At 42.3% G+C, this 22,371-nt stretch overlaps 2 protein-coding genes across 2 annotated transcripts in view; one reads left to right on the top strand and one right to left on the bottom strand.

Moving 5' to 3' along the window:
* LOC136440220 (nephrocystin-3-like) overlaps positions 1–13,527 on the top strand; it is a 29,023-nt gene extending 15,496 nt beyond the window's left edge. The window contains exons 18-29 of the mRNA XM_066436114.1: positions 86–168; positions 646–784; positions 1,154–1,318; positions 2,145–2,239; positions 3,157–3,279; positions 3,772–3,872; positions 4,359–4,686; positions 5,166–5,244; positions 5,682–5,809; positions 8,634–8,874; positions 9,315–9,440; positions 9,656–13,527. Of these exons, the coding sequence (XP_066292211.1) occupies positions 86–168; positions 646–784; positions 1,154–1,318; positions 2,145–2,239; positions 3,157–3,279; positions 3,772–3,872; positions 4,359–4,686; positions 5,166–5,244; positions 5,682–5,809; positions 8,634–8,874; positions 9,315–9,440; positions 9,656–9,961 (1,914 nt within the window). The 3' untranslated portion in view covers positions 9,962–13,527. The remainder of the gene's footprint in view (positions 1–85; positions 169–645; positions 785–1,153; positions 1,319–2,144; positions 2,240–3,156; positions 3,280–3,771; positions 3,873–4,358; positions 4,687–5,165; positions 5,245–5,681; positions 5,810–8,633; positions 8,875–9,314; positions 9,441–9,655) is intronic.
* A 3,644-nt stretch (positions 13,528–17,171) lies between these two features.
* The window catches only part of LOC136440650 (IgGFc-binding protein-like), a 42,789-nt gene continuing 37,589 nt past the window's right edge, over positions 17,172–22,371 (bottom strand). Inside the window, exons 42-44 of the mRNA XM_066436741.1 lie at positions 22,023–22,092; positions 20,517–21,143; positions 17,172–20,470 (exon numbers count right to left, since the gene is read on the bottom strand). Of these exons, the coding sequence (XP_066292838.1) occupies positions 18,891–20,470; positions 20,517–21,143; positions 22,023–22,092 (2,277 nt within the window). The 3' untranslated portion in view covers positions 17,172–18,890. The remainder of the gene's footprint in view (positions 20,471–20,516; positions 21,144–22,022; positions 22,093–22,371) is intronic.

Here is a 22,371-nt window from a genome sequence, read left to right as displayed (position 1 = left end):
TCAACGACTTGTAGTTGTATCAAAAATGCACTATAGATGATAAACACATTGTCATTACCTGATGGGTTAATTTTGTCTGTTCTAGGAAGCAAGATTTCTTGCTCACTGTCATATCCCAGCATGCTGTAGTCCACTGTATGTCAACACCTTCCTAAACCAGCTGATGAGGTAAGAATTTACATAAAGGATCATACCAGCTAGGGCCTACATCTAACCTCCATTAATATTAATCTGCTAGGTTACATAAACCCGCCACTTTGATACACAGATCTAGAAGTGCATTGTACTCGGGGACGTTGGGTTAGAGATATGATTATAAACAAGACTTAGTGAAACAATTACATCCAGTTGAATAAGATGTTTGATGAATGACATGGTGATGTGAATGTTGTCGCTGCTCTACACAAGTCACATAACTTATGTCAGACCTGGGCCACGATAACACGCTTTGCATGCACTGCTGTAGAAAATTAAAATACCAAATTCCGACATTGGAACTTATGGCGCATTTTGCATTGAAATGTCTTGTTTTTTGGGAGGTGGGTGGTCCCAGCCCTCCTGTGGGTGGGACATCAGTTGGTCTGATACCTTGGGTGATAAGGAATATACTGTGATGAATTTTCTATTCCTTTGTCTTACGTGTAGTTGTCAGAACGAAGAGATAATGTCAGAAGTGCTTGAGGAATGTCTGAAGACGCCTAGTGTGTCAGAGTTGTACCTCCGCATCCTCCAGACACTAGAAGACGAGTGTCCTGGCCACCACCACAAGTCTCTCTTCGGAAAGGTAAGTCTCTTCCTTCACTCCAGAAATTAAGATACAAATTAACAGCCACAATGGTGTCAAATGACTGAGTGGCTAGGCAAGCGGATGCTAGATCCAAAGTTCCCAGGTTTGATTCATGGCGTTCGGCTCTCGGGAAAGACACTTAACCCTTGTCCTGCTGGATTTCCAGAGCAAAAATATACCCGACTAGTAACTGAAGAATTACTAGTATTGTAGTCGTTTTGCCAGACGTTCATTTTAGTGACGCTGAAGAAGAGTGATGGATGTCACTCGAAACGTCCGGAATTAAGTCTCCGAATTTTGTCCAGTTGTATAAAGTTTGAATTGTCTTTATAGATATCTATTGACAGTATTGTGTGTTGACTATAGGTGATGCTGGCCCTGCGAGCCTGTAGAAACGGTCTGTCTGAACCGGAGCTGATGGCCATCGTCCCTGACCTGACCTGGTCCGTGTGGTCCCTCCTGTGGGATATGCTGAGTGAAGGAGGAGTTCTCTGCTGCAAGTCTGGACTCATAACCTTCACAAACCAAGAGGTCAGTTACTGAACACTTTTTTTTGGCGGCACCTCGGGGGCGGAACCTCCAAAGCCACTCTATGCAAATCATTGTCCAGAAACATTTCCTTCTCTAACTGTTTACATCATATACTGCCAGTGTCACCTTCACAAAGCAAGAGATCAGTGGTTTCTAGACAGTTTTTTGGCAACACCTAGTGAGTGAAGCCTGCTAATCCTTCATTTCTTAGTTCACAATTGTGCAGCTGTAATTGGAATTTCCTTCCTATAGGTGTCAGTCTATAACAAATTACTAAATATAGGTCTCATCACCTTTACAAACCAGGAGGTCAATTACTGTAGTTTGTAGTAAATGTAGAATGACACATTTTTTTGGCAGCACCTCAGGAGCAGAGCCTCCACAGCCTCTCATTTTCCAGAAATATTTTCCTTCGCTAAGTGTCTATATCATCATATACTGCCGGTGTTCTCTGCTGCCATTCTGGACTCATCGCCTTGACAAGTCAGAAACGTCAGTAGTTTATACAATGCACAATGAAGGAACTGTTTTTGGCCACACCTTGGGAGTGGGGCCTGCAATGAGAAGCATTTCCTTCCTTGAAAATTAGACTTACCTTAATTTAACTGATCAACTTTGGTCTGTGTCAAAGAATGAGCTGCTTCTGTGACTCACCAAAGGCAAAGACTCCTTGACACAGATTGCATTTGATCTGTTGAAAATTTGAATAAATCTAATTTTTGTGGTGGCAATTTGCAGTACAACTTTGATTCAGAATGACTTCTACCAACACAGATGAACTTTGAAGTGAAGTGAAATGTTAATAATGTCTTTTGTGTTCCATCAGGCACAAGATGCTGTGGACAGAAAATTCTTGAGCAGCAACAAAGACCTGAAACAGACTCGACAGAAACTGGTGGATTACTTTTCCACTTTTATCAGGTAACTTAAGATTTTTCTAATTTGCACGGAAAGTGAACAGGGTTTGATGGTAGTATACCAAACCTGACGGTCCATCACAATATAGCAGTTAAACCAATGGGAGAATGGCAATCAGTGGTATAACCAATGAGAGAGTGGCTGCATGTCCGTCAAATATTTTAAATTTGTATGTTTTTGTTTGACAATTCTACTTTTTGACAGAGATGTGTTGGGAACAATTTGTCAGCTGTTGTATGTGAATGTTAATGTTGTCATAAGGAATGGTCAGGTATACAAAATCAACAGTTTGGTTGTAACGTTATGTATGGTGTCAAATTCTGTGGACCCAGATTCTGACTAGCACATTACTGACAGTAGTTATCTCCAAGCAGAGGTTCAGCTCCAGCTGGTTTTTGACAATGATTTTAGGCGTTTTTGGTGGGGCTTTCTATTTTGTCTCATTTTCTTAATGTCGCCAGGCCAAGCTGCACCAGTGTTTGGTGTGAGAAAAACAACTGTTACAACAGTCACTGTTGCAGTGTTACAACAGTCACTGTTGCAGTGTGTGTGGAGGGAACAGAAGACTTGTGTAATACTGTAATTAGCAGGAAAACAGGACGTCTTTAATGTGTCCTCCTGCTAAAGAGGGTGTCTAATTAGTAAAGTCTTTTAGTATAGGGCATCCAATGGACCCCTTGACGCCCCTATATATAGCTACCATAGCCTGAATTACAGTAAGTGGAAGGGGTTGCAGTCCTCCAGATTAGATGTTAGGACATTTTTTCCATGTTTGAGGATCAGAGCCTCATGTTAAAGATCCCACCACACTTTTTGACAAGATTAGGGGTCTGCAAGCAGCATTTTACAATCCAAACAATGTTTCCCAGAGTTTAGCATATCACATATCTGCCATAATGTGACTGAATTGTTCCATGTAGACCTGTGCAGACCTGGTGGCGGGCTGTGGATGAGGCTCCATGGCTACTGCAGGTTTTAGGCGATGTACAACATCTTCACGCTGTCGTGGTCAACCTCAGTGTCTTCCAGAACCTCTACACAAGGTACAGATTAATAACTGATTTTTTTACAGTAACTTTGTTTTCCTCTGGCACAGTAAAAGATTGCCATATTTGTACACACGTCTTCTGAGTCGATTCCCCATTGACCCAGAAATGGGTGCATACACATGTAAATCGGGCCAATGTTTTTTTTATGAAATTGTTCCTGGACCAATGTTACACAGCTTTGTTAGTTTGAAATACATACATAGAAGCTCAGCGACCTTTAACATGCAAGCTTTTTTCTGGTTTTGTAAAAAATATTATATTAAAGACAATTTTGTAAACAGGAAACACTATAAGGTATACATCATTAGTTTACCCAGGGAAATGAAGTAACTTTTTTTGATGTTAACTTAAAGATGAAATTATATACTCTTATCTGCATGACTAAGTCCTTTATTCACATCTGCATTATTTTATCATAATTTGATTTTTTATAATTACCCATTGTTCTGTCAATGTTGAGTCTGCAGTACATTATCTCTCCTCTAGGGGGCGCTGTGCAGAGCTGTTGGCCTACTGGCAATTCGTGGGTGTGGAGAAAAGCGCCATGGCCACAGAGTACATGAATGCACTGAAGATGCTGGAAGATGGTTGGTCGCAATATTGTCATTACCTTAACTTAATTACCCCTTAGCTTACCTAGCTAGATATAGGCTGGGCTTACACATGCGTTTTTGAGTCAAATTCGACTCCAAGTAGACTCAATGAGTTGGAGTCGACTCTGAAAATGGATGTGTAAACCCAGCCATAGCTTTCATTTTGTACCTTGCCTTACGGGGCTATCACACTTGTGCGTATATCAAGTCTGTATGAGTTCTGTATTGACATTTTTTGTCTTAGGTAAAGTTCGCGGCAAAAGAAGTTGTTTTTTCAGTTCAATAACCAGGCTGAACAACAATTGGTCAAAATTTAAAAAAAGGACTTCTTTGGTTGCAAACTTTACACACTTATCCAAAAATTATGTATGGAACTCACACGGACTTGATAATTTATTCCTTTGTAGTTGAGTATGCCTTTAACTCGAGTATTATACAACTTGACTGACTCCTAACCACTGTAATCTCCGGTTATCCCAGGTATGAGTGATGTGACGTCCTCCAAGCTGGCCAGCTTGTACGAACTCCTTGGGAAGTTCCTTAAAGACCTGAGCCTGTTGACTCTGGCAGTACCCCCCCTCCAGAGGGCTCTAGAACTGAGAGAGACGAGTCTAGATCCCGACCACCCTAGCGTGGCCAGCGCGCTCCACCACCTAGCCGGGTTGTACGCACACTGGGGGAAGTTCAACACTGCCGAGGCCCTGTACAAACAGGCTATTGATATTTACCAGAATGCGTTCGGTAGCAATCATCACCAAGTAGCCAGAGAGCTGGAGGCCCTCGCACTGTTGTACCAGCGCCAGAACAAGTGAGCAACCAGTCTTATCTCCAAGCAGATGTTTGAAGGGAAAATTGTAATGTTTTCTGCCACCCCAATTTTGTTACATCAGTATAGGCCTTCCCAAGGTAATGTTCCTAACACATCTAGATTATGACCTGTGTACATCTAAATGACCTTAAGTTTACATTTACTGAAAATAGCCTTTTGGAATATAGGCTCGGAGGTTAGGAAGCAGGAAGAAAGTTGAAAAGCCAAAATATGTCTGGACTGGAGCAAAAATGGTCACTTTGAAGATACACTTAGTTGGTTTAGACAAGAAATCAATTTTTGTTACATTGTAGAATCAACCCACAGGGATACAAATTTAATGTGAAAGCACGTTTTAAACTATTTTTTCGGTGAATGTGTCAGGAAAAAGAAAATGAGTCAGAATAAGAAAAAAGTATTTCTATCTCTCATGAGGTTGAGTACTTACTTTATTGTTAACTGTTGTTTTTCTTGCATAGGTTTGACGTAGCTGAGCCACTTCACAAGAGAGCTGTCACCATTAGGAAGAGGTCACCAGAAAATTCCCGCCTAAGATCTGTAAGTATTTTTACCTCCATATAAATGGAGGTACATGTATTGTTTTCGGTCTGTGTGTTTGTTTATTTTGGTGTGCGTCCATAGTTATTTGAATATTGTTGAGTGACAGGAGTGAAGGTGCATGTAGAAGATGGTGTAACCAGAGACTGTCAGGATGGGAAGGTTGGCCAGGCCCACGTCCGGCTGGCAGGAAAATTGCCCCGAACAAGATGACAGATGGTCATCAAAACATCGGCTGTAATAATTTCCTTGGTCGTGAATACTAATTACATTTTTTTAAAACTTTGTTATTCAGTCACTCACCAACCTGATGAAACTATTCATGGAAACATCAATCACTGTGGACTAAGTAGTGCATGACTTGTTACTTTATTGGCTTAATATCACAGTCACAGTGTTAATCAGTAGTGAATAAAAACATGTTATATGTACTGTAGGCTGGGCTGGAGTTTCTGCGGAAGAGAGCAGTACACCTTGAGGAGTTGTCGTTGGGTCCTGACTCCCCGGCCCTGGCTCGCTCGCTCAATGAACTAGGAGTACTGTTCTACCTCCAGGGGTACTTGGGGTAAGTCCTGCACCACCATGATGATAAGGCCTATAGGGAAACCATTCCTACATGTCCTTGTATATAGGTAAATAAATGTATTACTAACTCACTAAATCCACTTGTCCTGTCCTTTGCACACACGAAATCAGTTGTTTATGTTCCTTAGCGTCTTTCCTTTATTTTCCCTTTGTTTTATTTGTACCGGGCACTTGTGTTGTATCTAACCCATGTGCAACTGCTGATAATCTCAGACATGCAATGTTAAACTGTTACTTTGCTACCAAAATCTTTTTGAAAAAAAAAAAGGTACTGTAGTACATTATATAGTAAAAAAAGAGAATCCCTACCTACAAACTTCATTTTTCTAGACAGTACTGTAACCGGACACACAACATTTTTTTTTTCTTAGGCCTATACATTTCTATGGTCTTTCATACAAAGGACAAATTTGTAGTTTTATAATGTGACCTTCAGAAACTATATAATATACATGTAGTTATGAAGGTTAGCCGCCAAAGCGCATGCCGACCTTCAAGACAATGAAGTTTGAGGCAGACTATCAGGTAATAAATCCAATCTAATTGATTTATGACTGCACTCGGCCCTTGCAAAATGAGGAACAAGGGAATGAGTGTGATAATCATGTCGCCAAAGTCAGGTACCCGTTTTTACACCTGCATCTGGGTGGAGTGAGGCAAATTGTATAAAGTGCTTTTCCCACATGGGCACAACATTGTGCCTTTCTCACAAGGGCACACAACATCCACGGTGGTCAAAAAGGCCTTGATTTTTCCTCACTTGTAAAGCATGCATATTGATGAGGAATCGATGTCAATCACCCCTGTCACTACTGGCAACAGTAGCTGATTGGTTTACGCCTTTGCAGGCGGGAACTAGATTTGTTTTGGTTGCACCAAGCCGAGCAGGATTTTGCCCGCGAACTTGTCCTTTTCAAATGCACGCCTTGTCTCCGCCTCTATTGTTCTCTGGTTAACACATTAACAATACCCCAGCTTTCATTTCACCACCGTTTCAATTCTTTCTTAGCTATATTTTGGTCTATCCTACCACACAGAACGCCCAAACTAAGGCCATCAAGAAATCGCAGTTTCCGCCATAACTCACCGTAATTCCCCGCCGAGGGTTCTAGACTATATGCGCAACCGCCGGAGACGCCGCAGAACCCGCCGATATGATAAACAATACCCCGGCCTTTATTCCGTACATTACTTTCTTAAACACGCAGAAAATTAAAATTAACAAATAGAATTCGAATAGTTCATAGATGAAGTCAAATATTTTCATTGTAAACAAAAACATTGAATTTTACCACATACAGAGACCCCAAAACGTAGCACTCACCTTGATACATTTGCGTGTTTGACAAGAACTGGTGTACTGACGTGTCTGGCGCTGTCCTACACAGCCACTCAATAATCACACCCTACGTTTTCCGATCTAAAAACGTATTCTTTCTAATAACAAACTCCTTCTCGTCATTTTTGTACTATAACGCGGTCTAAAGACCGTAATTCCATCGTGGTAACAGTGTACACGCCAGCGTTTGATATGCCGAATGTGTCGGCTTGTGCTGACACTAAAAATTTCCTGGCCGCTTTGACTGGTAGGAAAAAATTGTGCATTCCTATACAAAGGAGATGCACGTTGTATAAAAATACCCATGAGTAAATCAATGAGTAAATCAACTGCTGGGGAAATACGGAAGAGATCAGAGTGTGATTGTTTGACAGCAGAACTGGATTTTCCTTTGTTTTCAAACCGACGCCATGTTCCGACGCCATGTTCTGGTTTCTTCAGATAACACACTTGCGGGTCTTATTCGTGTATTTTTTTTTACATTATTTTACCCACGCGTATTTCAATCACCAATGGTACCGTTCAGGCGTCTTTTTATTAGAAATTGGTCGAGGTTTCTGTCTCTACAAACCCTCGTGGCCTCGTTGGTAGTTGAAATTCGCGGGTAATTATCTCGCTTGGTCCGGGTGACAAATACAATGGAGGTATTTCCCACTCATTTGCATCTGGATTAACCGCCCCAGAACAGACGCTAGCGAAGTACTGTGATCTTTACCGACAAGCTCATTATCTTTCCAGAACATAACCATTCTTCCACGTGAAGTTCTAAATAAAGCGTTCGATTCGTATTTTGGGTGATATCTCCCGATACCAACGCTAGAATTCGACAAAAAAACAATCGTCCGAAAGCCAACTATCTAGCCACCATCTTGAAAAAAAATTATAAGATTCTATTGGGCCGATAGGGAACTATGGGAGAAGACGTCCAAACAAATTGGCGAAATAAGTTAAAATCTCTCAGACATCAAAAACTACTCAATAGAAATTGAATTCAAAGTTCCTTAAGTCTAAAGTATGTATAAAACTATTGTTTGCTACGTAAATTAGACCAAAAAGTCCATAGGTTCAAAGTTCAATGACCGAAAGTAACCTATACATACACGTATCAAACGCGGGTAATTTGAAGCGCCGTGTTCGCGGTCAACTCGTATATTATACGGATTTTCAAAGTGAACTAATGTAGTTTGTGTGTGCATGTATTTTTTTCTTAGTGCGATAATCAGATCATGCGTTATTTTGTGCAAGATTTGTGTTGTTGTTATTTTATACCGCCCGGCTAATGGCACCCCCGCTTGTGGGCGGGAAACTTTTGCATAACAACGCTGACAGATCCATAGCAACGTGACCACCGTGATCAGCGGGTTGGAACCCAGGACCTCTAGGTTCTTGGCCAAACACCCTAACCGTTATGTCAACACAACGCCACCTTTGTTTTAATCCTGTTATTGCTCTTGTCTCTGTTCAGAACGGCTGAGAAGTTGTTACAGCACTCCCTGTCCATGCGGGAGTCTGTACTAGATGCCTCCCATCCTGACTGTGCACAGTCCCTGCACAATCTGGCTTCTCTGTACGTTGAGAAGAAAGAGTACGCCAAAGCGGAACCGCTGTATGAGAGAGCACTAGAGTTACGCCAAGAGGCCTTTCAGGCAGACCACCCCGCTGTGGCATCAACTATCCGCCATCTGGCTGCAGTCTACAAGAAACAGGTAGGTGTCCTTCTTGTATCAGTGTGAACTTGTTATCATAATAATTAGATATTGTTGGTATGTTTTGCATGTGTCATTATATTGCTCCCTTATGCACCAAGTTAGTTAAAGGGACTTACTGTAATGTGTTCATTCTGTACATTTAGAATATGTAATTTAGATAATAAAAAATGGACCATTATTGGAGTTACAGACCACTTCTGATCAAAACTGACCCTTTCTTAGATAACAGAACACTCAATGTTTGTACCATTGCATTATGGAGATTTTGGTTATTTCTTTTCAGGAATTTGTTATTAGCTTCGCTCACTCGATAGTTTATCATGTGTAACAGGCCTTATGATACAATACACACCTTGGGGGCAGATTATTAACCATTAATTTCAGAACTGTGGGGTAAAGATTAAAACTAACGACATGATACATGTATTATTTTTCAGAACAACTTTGATAAAGCCGAGCCCCTGTACAGACAAGCCCTGGCTATGAGAGAGAAAGTGTTTGGAGACAGTCACCCTAGTGTTGCCACTGCACTGGTCAACCTGGCAGTGCTGCAGTCCAACCAGGTCAGCTCAGTCGAGTTTAATATATTGACCAATCAGTGTAATGGCTCTCATTTTGCCCTGGTTATAGGCTAGGTTGCCCTGATCTGAAGGTCTAGTTCACTATGTATTGGCTAGTCCAGGTTGCTTTGTATGTCCTCTAGGTCGTTTTGTCCTTCCCTGTGTCGTGTCTCAGAATGCTTGTATCACTAAACATAACAATTGCGTCATCTCTCTAGGGAAGACATTCGGATGCGTTACCGCTGTACGAGAAAGCGTTGCAGATATACGAGGACAACTTCGGCCCCAACAACCCTCGGGTGGCAGAAACCCTGCGGAACCTGGCGGTGCTACATTACGACCTTAAGAACTACGAGACCGCCGCCAACCTGTACAAACGCGCCACGGAGATAAAAGACCCCGACCACCCCTTCCAACCGTCGAGGGAAGTGTTGTCCAGACGGTCGTCAAGCGTAGTCTCGGAAAACTTTTTACACAACGGTCTGAATTCACAGTTAGCCCGGCTGCTACCAGAACATAGATAGCAGTTTGTTTTCTAGATCTGTAAATGCAATGCAAGAGGCTGCTTCAAATCTTCAGTGACCAACTACTATAACATGTGAGTATGTATTACTAAGCTACTATGTGTTACTCTTGGTAGGCCTTGTGATGTAACAAAAAATGGCACTCAGAAGTCAGATATGAAGTATGTTTTCAAATGTTTAGATCTAGAGGTAGAAGTATACCATAGAAAAATATTGATAACTTAGACAACAAATGGGACCATGGTACCTTCGACATTTTCATTTAGATTAAGGACCAAACAGGCCATATAGGACTTCAGCTGCCACCAGTCAAACCAATGCTGAGGAGCTGCAAAACATACCTGTAGGTACGTCAAGAAAGTTTAGACATGCAGGTACATGTAATTTGAAGCACAATACAAAAGTTATTCAAGGAGCTGGAGAAATTTGATATAAACAGACGTTTCAGATGGCATTAGGGGTGGATACCGGTTCGGCTCAATCAGGTTCGAGTTCAGGTTCAGGTCCAGAGGTTTAGGTTCAGGTCCGGACCTGAACCTAAACCTGACCCTGTCTAGTTGATACATTAGCGTAATATCAAACCAATAGAATCTATGTATTTGAATATTGCACTTATTTTCAATGCTCTTTTTGTAAGTGACTAACAAGCAGACTTTTATTTCATCAAAACAAAATTAGTTGCTTCAGATAAAATCTCCTGAGTCCGAACTAAATTTAAAAAAAACTAATGAAGAAAACAGATCTTGATAGTTAACTCCTGCAGAACAATTGGCAATTCAATTCATTCAATAGCTTCCTACATACTAAATGATACTAGTACGAGGGATTTTTAGAAAAATTGGGCATAGGTTCTCCGGCTGGCCCCTATCCGGGGGGCCACGGTGCCTCAAGTTCAGTAAAAAAATACACAATGGTATTTTCAACTTGGAACAAGGCAAGCAACGATTCACATGACCATTTGCGATGACATTAAAAATGACATAAGCTTAAGTGATATATATTGGGATTTTTGAAAAAATTGGGCATAGGTTCGCCGGCTGGCCCCTATCCGGGGGCCACGGTGCCTCAAGTTCAACAAGTTGAAAAATACACAATGGTATTTTTTACTTGGAACAAGGCAAGTAATGATTCACATAACCTTGAATGATAAATAAATAGATAACTCTAAAACTTATCTATTGGTTTCATGACCAAAACAAATAAAGTCACATTCCATAATTTGAAACTTCACTGCTGGCATCAAGTTCAACATTTTTACAGGCATTTTTTTTCACCCCCACCCCCTGTCTTCAAATAATCCAAAATACTTTAATATCCTTGAAATTCTTGCTCAATAGTATCGAAAATTATCTGTTTGTGCCGGCCCAGTCAAATATCTTCGGTTCCTTTGAAACGCGCAGTTCAAATTTCGCGCGTCAGGACCGCACGGCGCGGCCATCCAATGACAGGCCGACCGCATGGAGAAAGCTTTGCTATGCATTATAGACCGCGGCAGAATGAAACTAGTACCATAAGGACGGGCAGATCATGAGCTTTGAAATGATACCGGTGACAAAAAGAAAATTTAATATTTTGGGGGATAAAACTTTACTTGAATTGATTTATCGATGTTTGTTCGTAAAAATTATCGCTTGAACAGGTGTAAAAATGAGCGCAGGAAACAGGCTTTTCATTCTGCTGCGGTCTAAAAACATCATGGCGATTCGTCCAGACCCGAAGCGCACGGCTAGCGCTCAGTTTCGTCGGTAAATTTCTGGCGTTTGAAACATTTTACAAATCAAACAAATACATCACAAAAGAGAGAAACTTATATCCTTTATTTCTATGGGTAACTCTGCCACTAGGAACGGATAGTTTTTGTACCGCGGGTGTGGGAACATGATAGAAAATTCACCGACGATATTCGCGGTAGCGTTGGAATATTTAAATATCTAAATATTTTCGGCTTACCGCTTAGTTCTCCAGCCATTATCCTGGCGCAGGTCTTAATTTTTGATTGTCGCACCGTGCGACCGTGATTTTAAATCTAGTCGCATTCTCTAAAAACTAAAAGCTATTTTTCCCCTTCTGTGGCCAGAGAACTGAGGAGGTATCTAAATGTTCTAATATTTCTACTTTGTTCACTTCCGGGTCCAAAAAACCGGTTCACGACTTTCGGTTTTTTTGACCCGGTTATTGCATGTTTTTCCGGTCCAAACCGGTCCGGCCGAACCGGTATCCACCCCTAGATGGCATCCATTATGATCTTTAATTGGTGAAGAAATCTGGTCATTGGGAGACCACCAAACTGCTGGTGTTACAAGGGTAAACATGTGTACATCAAGTACATCGTTTGAGCATGTCTGCCTCACATTTGAAAGTACTGAACTTGTATCTAGCTTCTTTAGGCACATTGGAAAGTTAACTTGACGAAAATAGCTTGAATCTATTGTGACGCAAGCAGCTTTTCCTGTCTGTGAAGATGTGAAATGGTTTTTGAATTATCATGCATTATCGAGTATTGATTTGTTTGTTTTTAGTGTCAATCGTCAAACTTATGATCATTTGCTTACCATAGATTATAAATGTGTTTGTCACAACTTTTTGTATGCTGAAATTGCACATCATCTCACTCCTAGCTATACACACTGCCCTGGTAGTTTTTTAAAAATTGATTCTGAAATGATTTTGGGTTGTACCATGTGTGATAGATATTTGAGTTAATAAGAGGGATTCTCATCAATGGTTTTTCCTAATGGACTTCAGGTAATGTCTGATTAACATGTGAGGAGGCTGAAACTGGTCATAAAATACTATACATCATCTTTCTCCATTATCACATCATACTTTACCTTTCAAAGAGAAACTGGGTTGACAGGTAGAAATACCTTTGATGTGGCCTTTAAAGATATTAAGTATCACACATATGCAATTTCAGCCTCCTTCAATAAGCCACCTCACAGTAAAAGGGATTGTGGGTAAGGTTAAAGGTTAAGGCCCCCTGATATCCATATGGCCAGCAATCTAGACAAAGATTAGAACTCCCAAAAATAGTTACTCAAACAACTGGATAAAATTTTGAAACAGACATTTCAGACAGCATTTGCTATCTTTCGTCAGCCTCAAAGATTAGGACTGTAAACAAGTTAGGGGCAATCTTTGAGAAACAGTCCTTGTACAAGGCATATGTGTAGTGCCATGTGCTGTTGGAATCTTGTAAAATTGTTAATGCGATTGTTTATGAATTAGCAATGTAATTTTTCAGATGTGAAAATTCCTACACTGTATGATAGGGAAGTATAAAAAGCGTGCCTAAATCTTAGAACCTGTGCAATAGATTGTACAATTGTATATAACCCTAAGATAGATGTAGATTTTGTACATATCATAGTATAGACATCTATATTTTCATTATCTTCATTTACTGTATGTAGAAATGTACAGTACATTACCATACTTCAAGCTTTTACTTGTAATAATACTACGTATACCTGCTTGATGTCCATATAACTTGTAAACACATGCTATTAGGACATGCATCTACAATGGACATACAGAAGAGTAAAATAAATCTTGTCATGTCGTTATGCAGTCTCATTTTCATTAACCATTGACATGATGTGTAGGTGGAGAAAAAGACCAGCATGGATTGGGGTGTATAGGTGTTTTACACTGAACACAAAAGGAAATGCATTTAATCCGACAATATAAATGCGGATTACTAGTAGCGCAAACAAAAACAACAAACAACAAACAAGCAATAAAAAACCTTCCACCACACACAAACACAAGATAGATTTTTACCTCCAATCATATGAATATGCGTTTCTTACCGTGAATATACAATGTAAACTCCAATTAATCGTCCACTCCAGCTACACAAACAATGTATAATATACAGATATGTTAGCTAGTATCAAGGAGGTTTTATATAAAACCTCCTTGCTAGTATCAACAGGTTATTTTTTGTACATTATTAGGGTCCGATTTAAATTCGTCGTACATATGTACGATTGTCGTACGATCGCAAAGTATACTTGGGAATGTGTCGTACAAAATCCATGTGTCTTGTTATAGAAAACACCGCCTTATAATTACATTATTACCGGTTGGTTCTGTCACCGCCTGCTTGAAAATGTAACGACATGAAAATCGTAGATCAGATGAGACCGTGCCGTTACATGTAGGTGCCCGTGTAACAGTGGGGATCAACCGCCACTAACTGACCAGCCTAACTGGTCCGGACCTTTTAGCCTAGTGGTTATCGCGTTGATTTCCCAAGCCGTGCGGATCGGGATAGGCGGGGGTTCTAATCCCGGGAGCGGCATACTCGCCCCTTTGGGTTTTTACACCCGGTCTTACTAGCACAAATCATGGCCCCCTGATATCCATATGGCCAGCAATCTAGACAAAGATTGGAACTCCCAAAAATAGTTACTCAAACAACTGGATAAAATTTGTGACGACTGCAACACCTGTTACTTTGAAGGTATGTCCTGTTACAGTTGCCCGTGCAAGGGGCCAGACGAGACGGGACGTTTTCCCGTTTTCGTCGGTTATTTTCCCGAGCTGCTTTCCAAGGACATGGTTGGGTGGTCGGCCGACTTGTCCGGTGACGAATGTAGAGGTGATATTAGCTTCGAATGGTTGGTAGACAGCGACTCCTCGGAAGAGGAAGACAATGTTGGTCGTTCAGATGGCGACGGCCACATAGGTGGAATCAACAACAACCGTTTAAAAGACAGCGACTCCTCGAGCTCGGAAGACTCAGACATTGTTGGTGACTCACTTGGTAACGGCTACACAGGTGGCATCAACAACGACTGGTCAGAAGACAACGACTCTTCTGAAGACTCATTCTAAACGAGATGACTCTGCGATCGAGAAGAACTTCAAATTCATTCGCAAGATCATTTTCTATAATTTCTATACTTATGTATGGGCTCGTTACTTCTGCTATTAAATATTTTCCCATTCAAAAACCTTATCGTACACTTTTAAATTTTGTCCGTAAGATGATACGATTTTTGGCATCGATAAACTGTAACTCGCCACAATGTGATGCATTTTGTAATTTGTTTTTGTAATAAGCTGATGCAGTTTGATCAATGTTGTAATAGCTTGACTGATCACTTAGCATGGGTTAAATCCAATTTTACATGCATTATAAAGGGTCTTCCGCCGCCGATAGAATTGATGGTATCTTCCACTTTTTTTATAGATCCAATTGTGTCGAAACAGCAGGAACATTTCATTGTATTAAAGATCATACTTCAGAATACAACCACCCTTAGTGTGTTTCTTGAGACAGTAATAAAGGTTTATATCTAACTCAGTTGCCTTATGAAGATCGATTTCTAGTGATAGATCAAGACATGCTGAACTCTTTTTTCTGTATATTTGACAGTCCACCTGACTAATGAGTTTCAATCTGTCATTTTTCCTGATTCGGCAGATCTGTAAAGTAAAGAAGGGTCTAACAAGTGCATAGATTCATTATTATGTAGCAAACGTTAGATGAATTAACGTATGTCATGCGGTTTGAGTAGACTATTGTCTAACTGTCAACCTGTTGCAATTGAATACAAAATAAAACAGACGTCGTTTTTCTGAGGCACGACAGTTAAGGCGGGGACAGGCATGCGGCAGCACATTTTCAACAAAAACATTTAGACAAAATAACCATCTGATTTGTTAGATGTATAGGTCTATTTTCATTATCTCGAATAATTTTCCTACATAGGTTATCAGTTTACCGCAAACTTCAAGGGCAAAGTTGCAGTTTCCAACGTTCTGACTGGTTGCCGATACCTTTTGGTATCTGGCCAATCAGGGGTCCCATTTTGGCTATTCCCTCCCTCTGGAAAGATGAATTCTCTGGCCTGACTGTGAACACTGCTCTGACTGTCAGATAGTGTGTCTGCAGAGGTTATTGACCCGTATGTCACTGTTAGTGCTTGCGTGATTGGAAAAAAAGCAAATAATGGCGATTTGGGGTCATTTTACGATTACTAAATGCCAATTCTATGAATACTACCCCTACAGCATGATTTTAAAGGCAAAAGTGTGACAAAACTGTATAGGATAGGGTAGGGTAGAAAAAGAAATGCTGTTCTGGGGTTTACCACCTGATCGACAGCAATATATAGTGGAAAGAACTTCAGCTGAAGTGAGTCAGCATCATGTAGTCACAGTCAGTCTGTCCCCGGGAGACTTCCGAGCCCAGTGTACGGGAAGCCTTGTCTCTGCGTTCTTGATGTGCTATACCCAAAAAGATCTTAATTGATTTCAATGCTGGCACCAGTGTTACTTACTGTTTTATTGAAAACAGGAAAAAGACTTGTCTGTTGTGATATCATGTTTCATCGCTTCAATTCTTCTTCTTTTTTGGCACACCTTTTTTTCACCCTCGCACACTAACTTTTGAGTCTGCAGAGAACGTCATCCATAAAATTTACTTGCTGTGGCCATAGATGGATTTTTGAAATTGTGATGAAACCGACTTTAATTCATGCATCTTAGCCTGCATGCTTTCAAATATCAATGTTCAATGTTATGAGTCCCACAATGAGGAACTTTTGCTCTAAAACTGGACATATTCTCCCGTCAGAAGTTTCCCTAATACTAATCCCTAATACTAATACATACTCATGAACATGATTATTTCTATCAAATTTTTCTGTCACATTGCAAGCGTTCATCTACGGCCAAAAGACGACCAGTATACGTAATCTCCAAGCAGATGTAAAGGTTCGGCTGATTCACAGCTTTAAACACTAAGAATGAGCCGGATCCTTACATCTGCTTGAAGATTACTACATAGAATGAAATATCTCGGTGCTGTATCGGTAACGATTATATATTTTTACTGCATATAGCATCGAACAAGCCATTCATCTAATCTACGTTTTGTTCAGTACAATATAGAAATGGTCATCCGGATGCTTAGGTTCAGTCGCAAACAGTGTTTACAGGAGGGTCTGGACCTGCTTTTTTTGAAATTATGACACCATGGCCCGAGCAGTAATTTGTTTAATGCTGCGGTGTATCATGGGCAATATGCAAAACACCCATTTGAGTAGGACGGAACGTATTTAACGGGAAATGAAAGTTTTTGCATTAAAAGACATACATATGGGATATCTGCAACACTAGTTTATGACGCATCATTGTAGCAAGCCTGAAGAAACATAGCGTTACCAAAGAAGGAAATAAAACGAAAAACGCAATCCTCCTTTATCACTATTTATTGCATGTGTCTTGGTTACATTATGATGGTTTCTTGGTTACATGATTATAGTTTCGTGGTTACATAATTATAGTTTCTTGGGTACACTATTATGATTTCTTACTTTCACTATGGTTACATTATGATCATTAAGATATTATGTTCTAACGAGATATAGCTAGACACAACGTTGAATTTTCGACGCAATGCAAGATATGTTTCTATTAGCGAAATCACCAACACTATGGCAGCAAAGAATACTATTTTGACATGCAGTAATAGAAGAATTAAAGAACTGTCGTTAGCTTCTTATTGATAATGAGTTACTGGATATAGATGATCGCTAATCAGTTATCATAATACTCTAAAGTATTCTTCATAAGACAAGCCCTATATAACTGCTTAAAAGAATTAAACGGCTCTCGCGAACTTCTTATTGATAATGAACTACTGGATATAGATGATCGCTAATCAGTTATCATAATACTCTGAAGTATTCTTCATCATAAAACAAGCCCTAACTGCTTAAAAGAATTAGACGGCTGTCGCGAACTTCTTATTGATAATGAACTACTGGATATAGATTATCGCTAACCTGTTAAAGTAATACTTAGAACATTCTTCATCATAAGACACGCCCAAGCTGCTTAAAAGAATTATATGTCTGTCGCGAAGCTCTTGTTGATAATGAGCTACTGGATATAGATATGATCGCTAATTAATATTACTTGAAGCATTCTTCACCATGAAATAATCCCTAGCTTCTACGTCGCCTTGAATATTGATCATTAAAGAGGTTTCTATCTAACAACTCGAAGTAATATCAATATAATCTAACACTATCATTACAATAAACTTAGATGTTATCCTCGTTTAACCATCATATGTGATAATTAGTAAGTATCTGTATATCTATCTCAAATCCATCAAAATGCCTTATGTATCTACACATTAAGCTACAATTGTATATTCCTTTTACAAGTAAGTCCAGATCGATTCAATATCTGATTTGTAGGTCAATATCACTTTCGTGACAAATCAGGGTGTTGTTGCCTCCATTAAAACTTGAGGTTTTGTTTTGGTGTGTCAGCTTTTCAGTCTGTCTGCGTGTATGCTGATTTGTGTTTCCACATATTTGCGGCCAGAAGAACTCAAAAGTGACTGCATGGATTGTAATGATATCTGGTTTGTTGGTAGGTCTTTAGAACACGAAGGTCAATGTCGTTTTTTCGGCACCCTGTTAGCTTTTCTTTGTACTGTAGCAGAACTAGTTTGGATCTTTTGTCCTGCACATGCTATGGTCGTAGATAGCTTTCTACATCATTAGGAATTGGCATAAAGTTCTTGGCTTTTGCATGAGGTGACACAGATAAACATTTCGATTGTTTGATGTAAGTCACTTTTAAAACAGATCTTGTCGTTTCTATTTTCATTTGCTTCCCTGTACACACGAGTTCTATTTTTAGCCTCTCTACAGGTATTAAATCTCTCTGGTCTTAACATATAAAGATATGTTTTGATTAATGTTCATTCTAGATTAAATAGAATTCTTACTTTAAGCGTCACACAGAAGCATCCCTTTTCTTTTATCAAACCAGAAATCATATTGATTATCCAAGGTGTCTTTAAAGTTAGTGCATCAGGAACATCTAACATTCTGCTAAAAATGGTGGATATCATAAATGGAGGTGGCATGAGTAAGTAGTGCATTAAGACTATGGTTTAATTAGAATCACTAGCGACGCCATTAGAACCACAGTCGCCATTGCTATTGTGAGCCTTTGCAGCTACCTTAGCCCTTTTTGCCCTTTTTGCCTTTTTTACCACCTCCGTCCTTTTTACCACCTCCGGACTTTTTGCCACCTTTGCCGCCGGAGCTACCGCTGCCTTCTGGACTGCTGCCACCGTTTTGGTAATGGCCATCGTTTCCGTCGCCACCGGAGCCGCCCTTGCCACCGCTGCCGCCACCGTGTCCAACAGATCCATCGCTGCCGGAGCCACCACTGCCACCGGAGCCACTGCGGCCGCCAGATCCACCGCTCTTGCCGCTTTTGCCGCCGTATGTACCGCCACCGTTGCCATCGCCTCCGCCGCCGCCGCCGTTACTGCCTCCGGAGCCACTCTTGCCGCCTCCGTGGCCACTGCCTCCGCCGCCGCCGCCGTTACTGCCTCCGGATCCACTCTTGCCGCTCCCTGAACCGCCGCCGCCTCCACCACCGTGGCCGCCGCTTCCGCCGCCGCCTCCTGAACCACTGCCGCTTCCTGAACCGCCGCCGCCTCCACCACCGTGGCCGCCGCTTCCGCCGCCGCCTCCTGAACCACTGCCGCTTCCTGAACCACTGCCGCTTCCTGAACCGCCGCCGCCTCCACCACCGTGGCCGCCGCTTCCGCCGCCGCCTCTTGAACCACTGCCGCTTCCTGAACCGCCTCCTGAACCACTGCCGCTTCCTGAACCACTGCCGCTTCCTGAACCGCCGCCGCCTCCACCACCGTGGCCGCCGCTTCCGCCGCCGCCTCCTGAACCACTGCCGCTTCCTGAACCACTGCCGCTTCCTGAACCGCCGCCGCCTCCACCACCGTGGCCGCCGCTTCCGCCGCCGCCTCCTGAACCACTGCCGCTTCCTGAACCACTGCCGCTTCCTGAACCGCCGCCGCCTCCACCACCGTGGCCGCCGCTTCCGCCGCCGCCTCTTGAACCACTGCCGCTTCCTGAACCACTGCCGCCTCCTGAACCACTGCCGCTTCCTGAACCACTGCCGCTTCCTGAACCGCCGCCGCCTCCACCACCGTGGCCGCCGCTTCCGCCGCCGCCTCTTGAACCACTGCCGCTTCCTGAACCACTGCCGCTTCCTGAACCACTGCCGCTTCCTGAACCACTGCCGCTTCCTGAACCGCCGCCGCCTCCACCACCGTGGCCGCCGCTTCCGCCGCCGCCTCTTGAACCACTGCCGCTTCCTGAACCACTGCCGCTTCCTGAACCACTGCCGCTTCCTGAACCACTGCCGCTTCCTGAACCGCCGCCGCCTCCACCACCGTGGCCGCCGCTTCCGCCGCCGCCTCTTGAACCACTGCCGCTTCCTGAACCACTGCCGCTTCCTGAACCGCCGCCGCCTCCACCACCGTGGCCGCCGCTTCCGCCGCCGCCTCCTGAACCACTGCCGCTTCCTGAACCCCCGCCGCCTCCACCACCGTGGCCGCCGCTTCCGCCGCTGCCTCCTGAACCACTGCCGCTTCCTGAACCACTGCCGCTTCCTGAACCACTGCCGCTTCCTGAACCACTGCCGCTTCCTGAACCACTGCCGCTTCCTGAACCACTGCCGCTTCCTGAACCACTGCCGCTTCCTGAACCACTGCCGCTTCCTGAACCACTGCCGCTTCCTGAACCACTGCCGCTTCCTGAACCACTGCCGCTTCCTGAACCACTGCCGCTTCCTGAACCACTGCCGCTTCCTGAACCACTGCCGCTTCCTGAACCACTGCCGCTTCCTGAACCACTGCCGCTTCCTGAACCACTGCCGCTTCCTGAACCACTGCCGCTTCCGGAGCCACTGCCGCTTCCTGAACCACTGCCGCTTCCTGAACCACTGCTGTCCTCCTCACAGATTGGCAGATTATCAGGCTCACAGACTGACAGACAGATAGACTCACAGATTGTCAGACTGCTGTCTGAGCCACTGTCGCTGTCACTGCTGGAACTGGAGCTACTCGAGACGTGGGAGCCACTGCTGCCACCGGGGCCACTGCTGTCAGAGCTACGTTTGCCTTTGCGACCACCGTGCCCCCTGCTGTGTTTGCCGCCATTGTTGTAGCCGTCGCCTTTGGTACCAGAGCCATAGGTACGCTTGTAGCGCCTCCTGGGTTTGGAGCCATTGTAACTGTCACTGCCGTCAGAGTCATCGTTGTCGTCTGGGGGACAGGTGTCCTGAATGGCAGACTGACAGGCTTCCTCACAGACTGACAGACAATCCTGGGGGCCTGTGAAAGGATGCATCAATTCAACATTTCCAACTTCACAACCCATCAAGTACAATACTGAATTAATGAAGTTATATGTGACTATGTATTCCATTTCCTTCGGGGTAGGCTGAGGGATATCCACATATGATAGGCTCAAGGTACAACTGCATATGCTGGTTAATGCAGGTAAATTTGAGTTGTGTAAGTACGTATCTGTTCGGATTCTGTCGGATCTTGGGTTCCGGCCGATTACCGTGTCCTATATTCTGATATGTTAGGATCTGAGACCATTTTGTGCTGTGTCATACTATAATAGATATGAAATTACATCGTTTCGGAAGAGATAGGAACGCACACATTGAATAAATGCATCTAAGAAAAAGCCACACTTCGAGCACATTCAACAACCAACACTGCGCGAAATTGCTTTGGAACCCACAATCAATTTCGTACTGTATATAATTGTTAACAAGGATAGAAATCCAATGGCACTTGCATTTCACAGCCAAAAAAGTTGCAAGCAAAATGGAAACGTATAGCTTAATTATCAACTAGAAAATCCTCCAATGATTTGAAAAATGCTGCAAGCATTAAACCGAACCCATAACTTCAGGAGTTCGCAATAGCAACATCATAATGTCAAAGCCCGTTGTCTTTTTATTTTGGGGGGTTGGGTTATTCGTTAAACTGCTGAAATTGAATAGTTGAACAGAATGGGGATGAATTTAAAAATTCCGAAGTGAAAATGAAGGTTAATTTACAGATTTTCTGTTCAATATTGTTACCATGCTCTGTATAATGAATAAAGTATGAAATTCAAGCAGTCAGAAAATTGTTTCTGCTAACTCATGCAATAATATACTATAAATCTTTTAGTATTTTTTCAAGCTCCCTTACCGTTACATTCGATGACGTTGTCTGCATTACACACACACTCCTCACCATCATCTTCCCAAACCTCTCCAACCTAAAATGGTGTGAATAAGAATAGATTTAGCTGAAACCAACAGTTTGATATGGTGTGCACTTTCATCCTTGTTGGATGAAGTAGAATCGTCTGTCTACTTGAAAACTTGCCAAATGGGGTGATGGTTGAAGGATGATAACTTGAAACCATCTTATCTGGTACAGCGTACATCCCTGCTATGCTTCAATATTTCAGAGGAAGCTATATTTTTTAGAACAAACACAGCTTTTACTCAGTTGCAAATAACGGATGAAATACTCAGCTGCAGCGCGATAGCTA

This window comes from Branchiostoma lanceolatum, chromosome 8, assembly GCF_035083965.1.
Source record: "Branchiostoma lanceolatum isolate klBraLanc5 chromosome 8, klBraLanc5.hap2, whole genome shotgun sequence".
Taxonomy (NCBI): domain Eukaryota; kingdom Metazoa; phylum Chordata; class Leptocardii; order Amphioxiformes; family Branchiostomatidae; genus Branchiostoma; species Branchiostoma lanceolatum.
The sequence above is the reverse complement of the archived record's forward strand: the minus strand, read 5'-3'. Positions and strand labels throughout refer to the sequence as shown.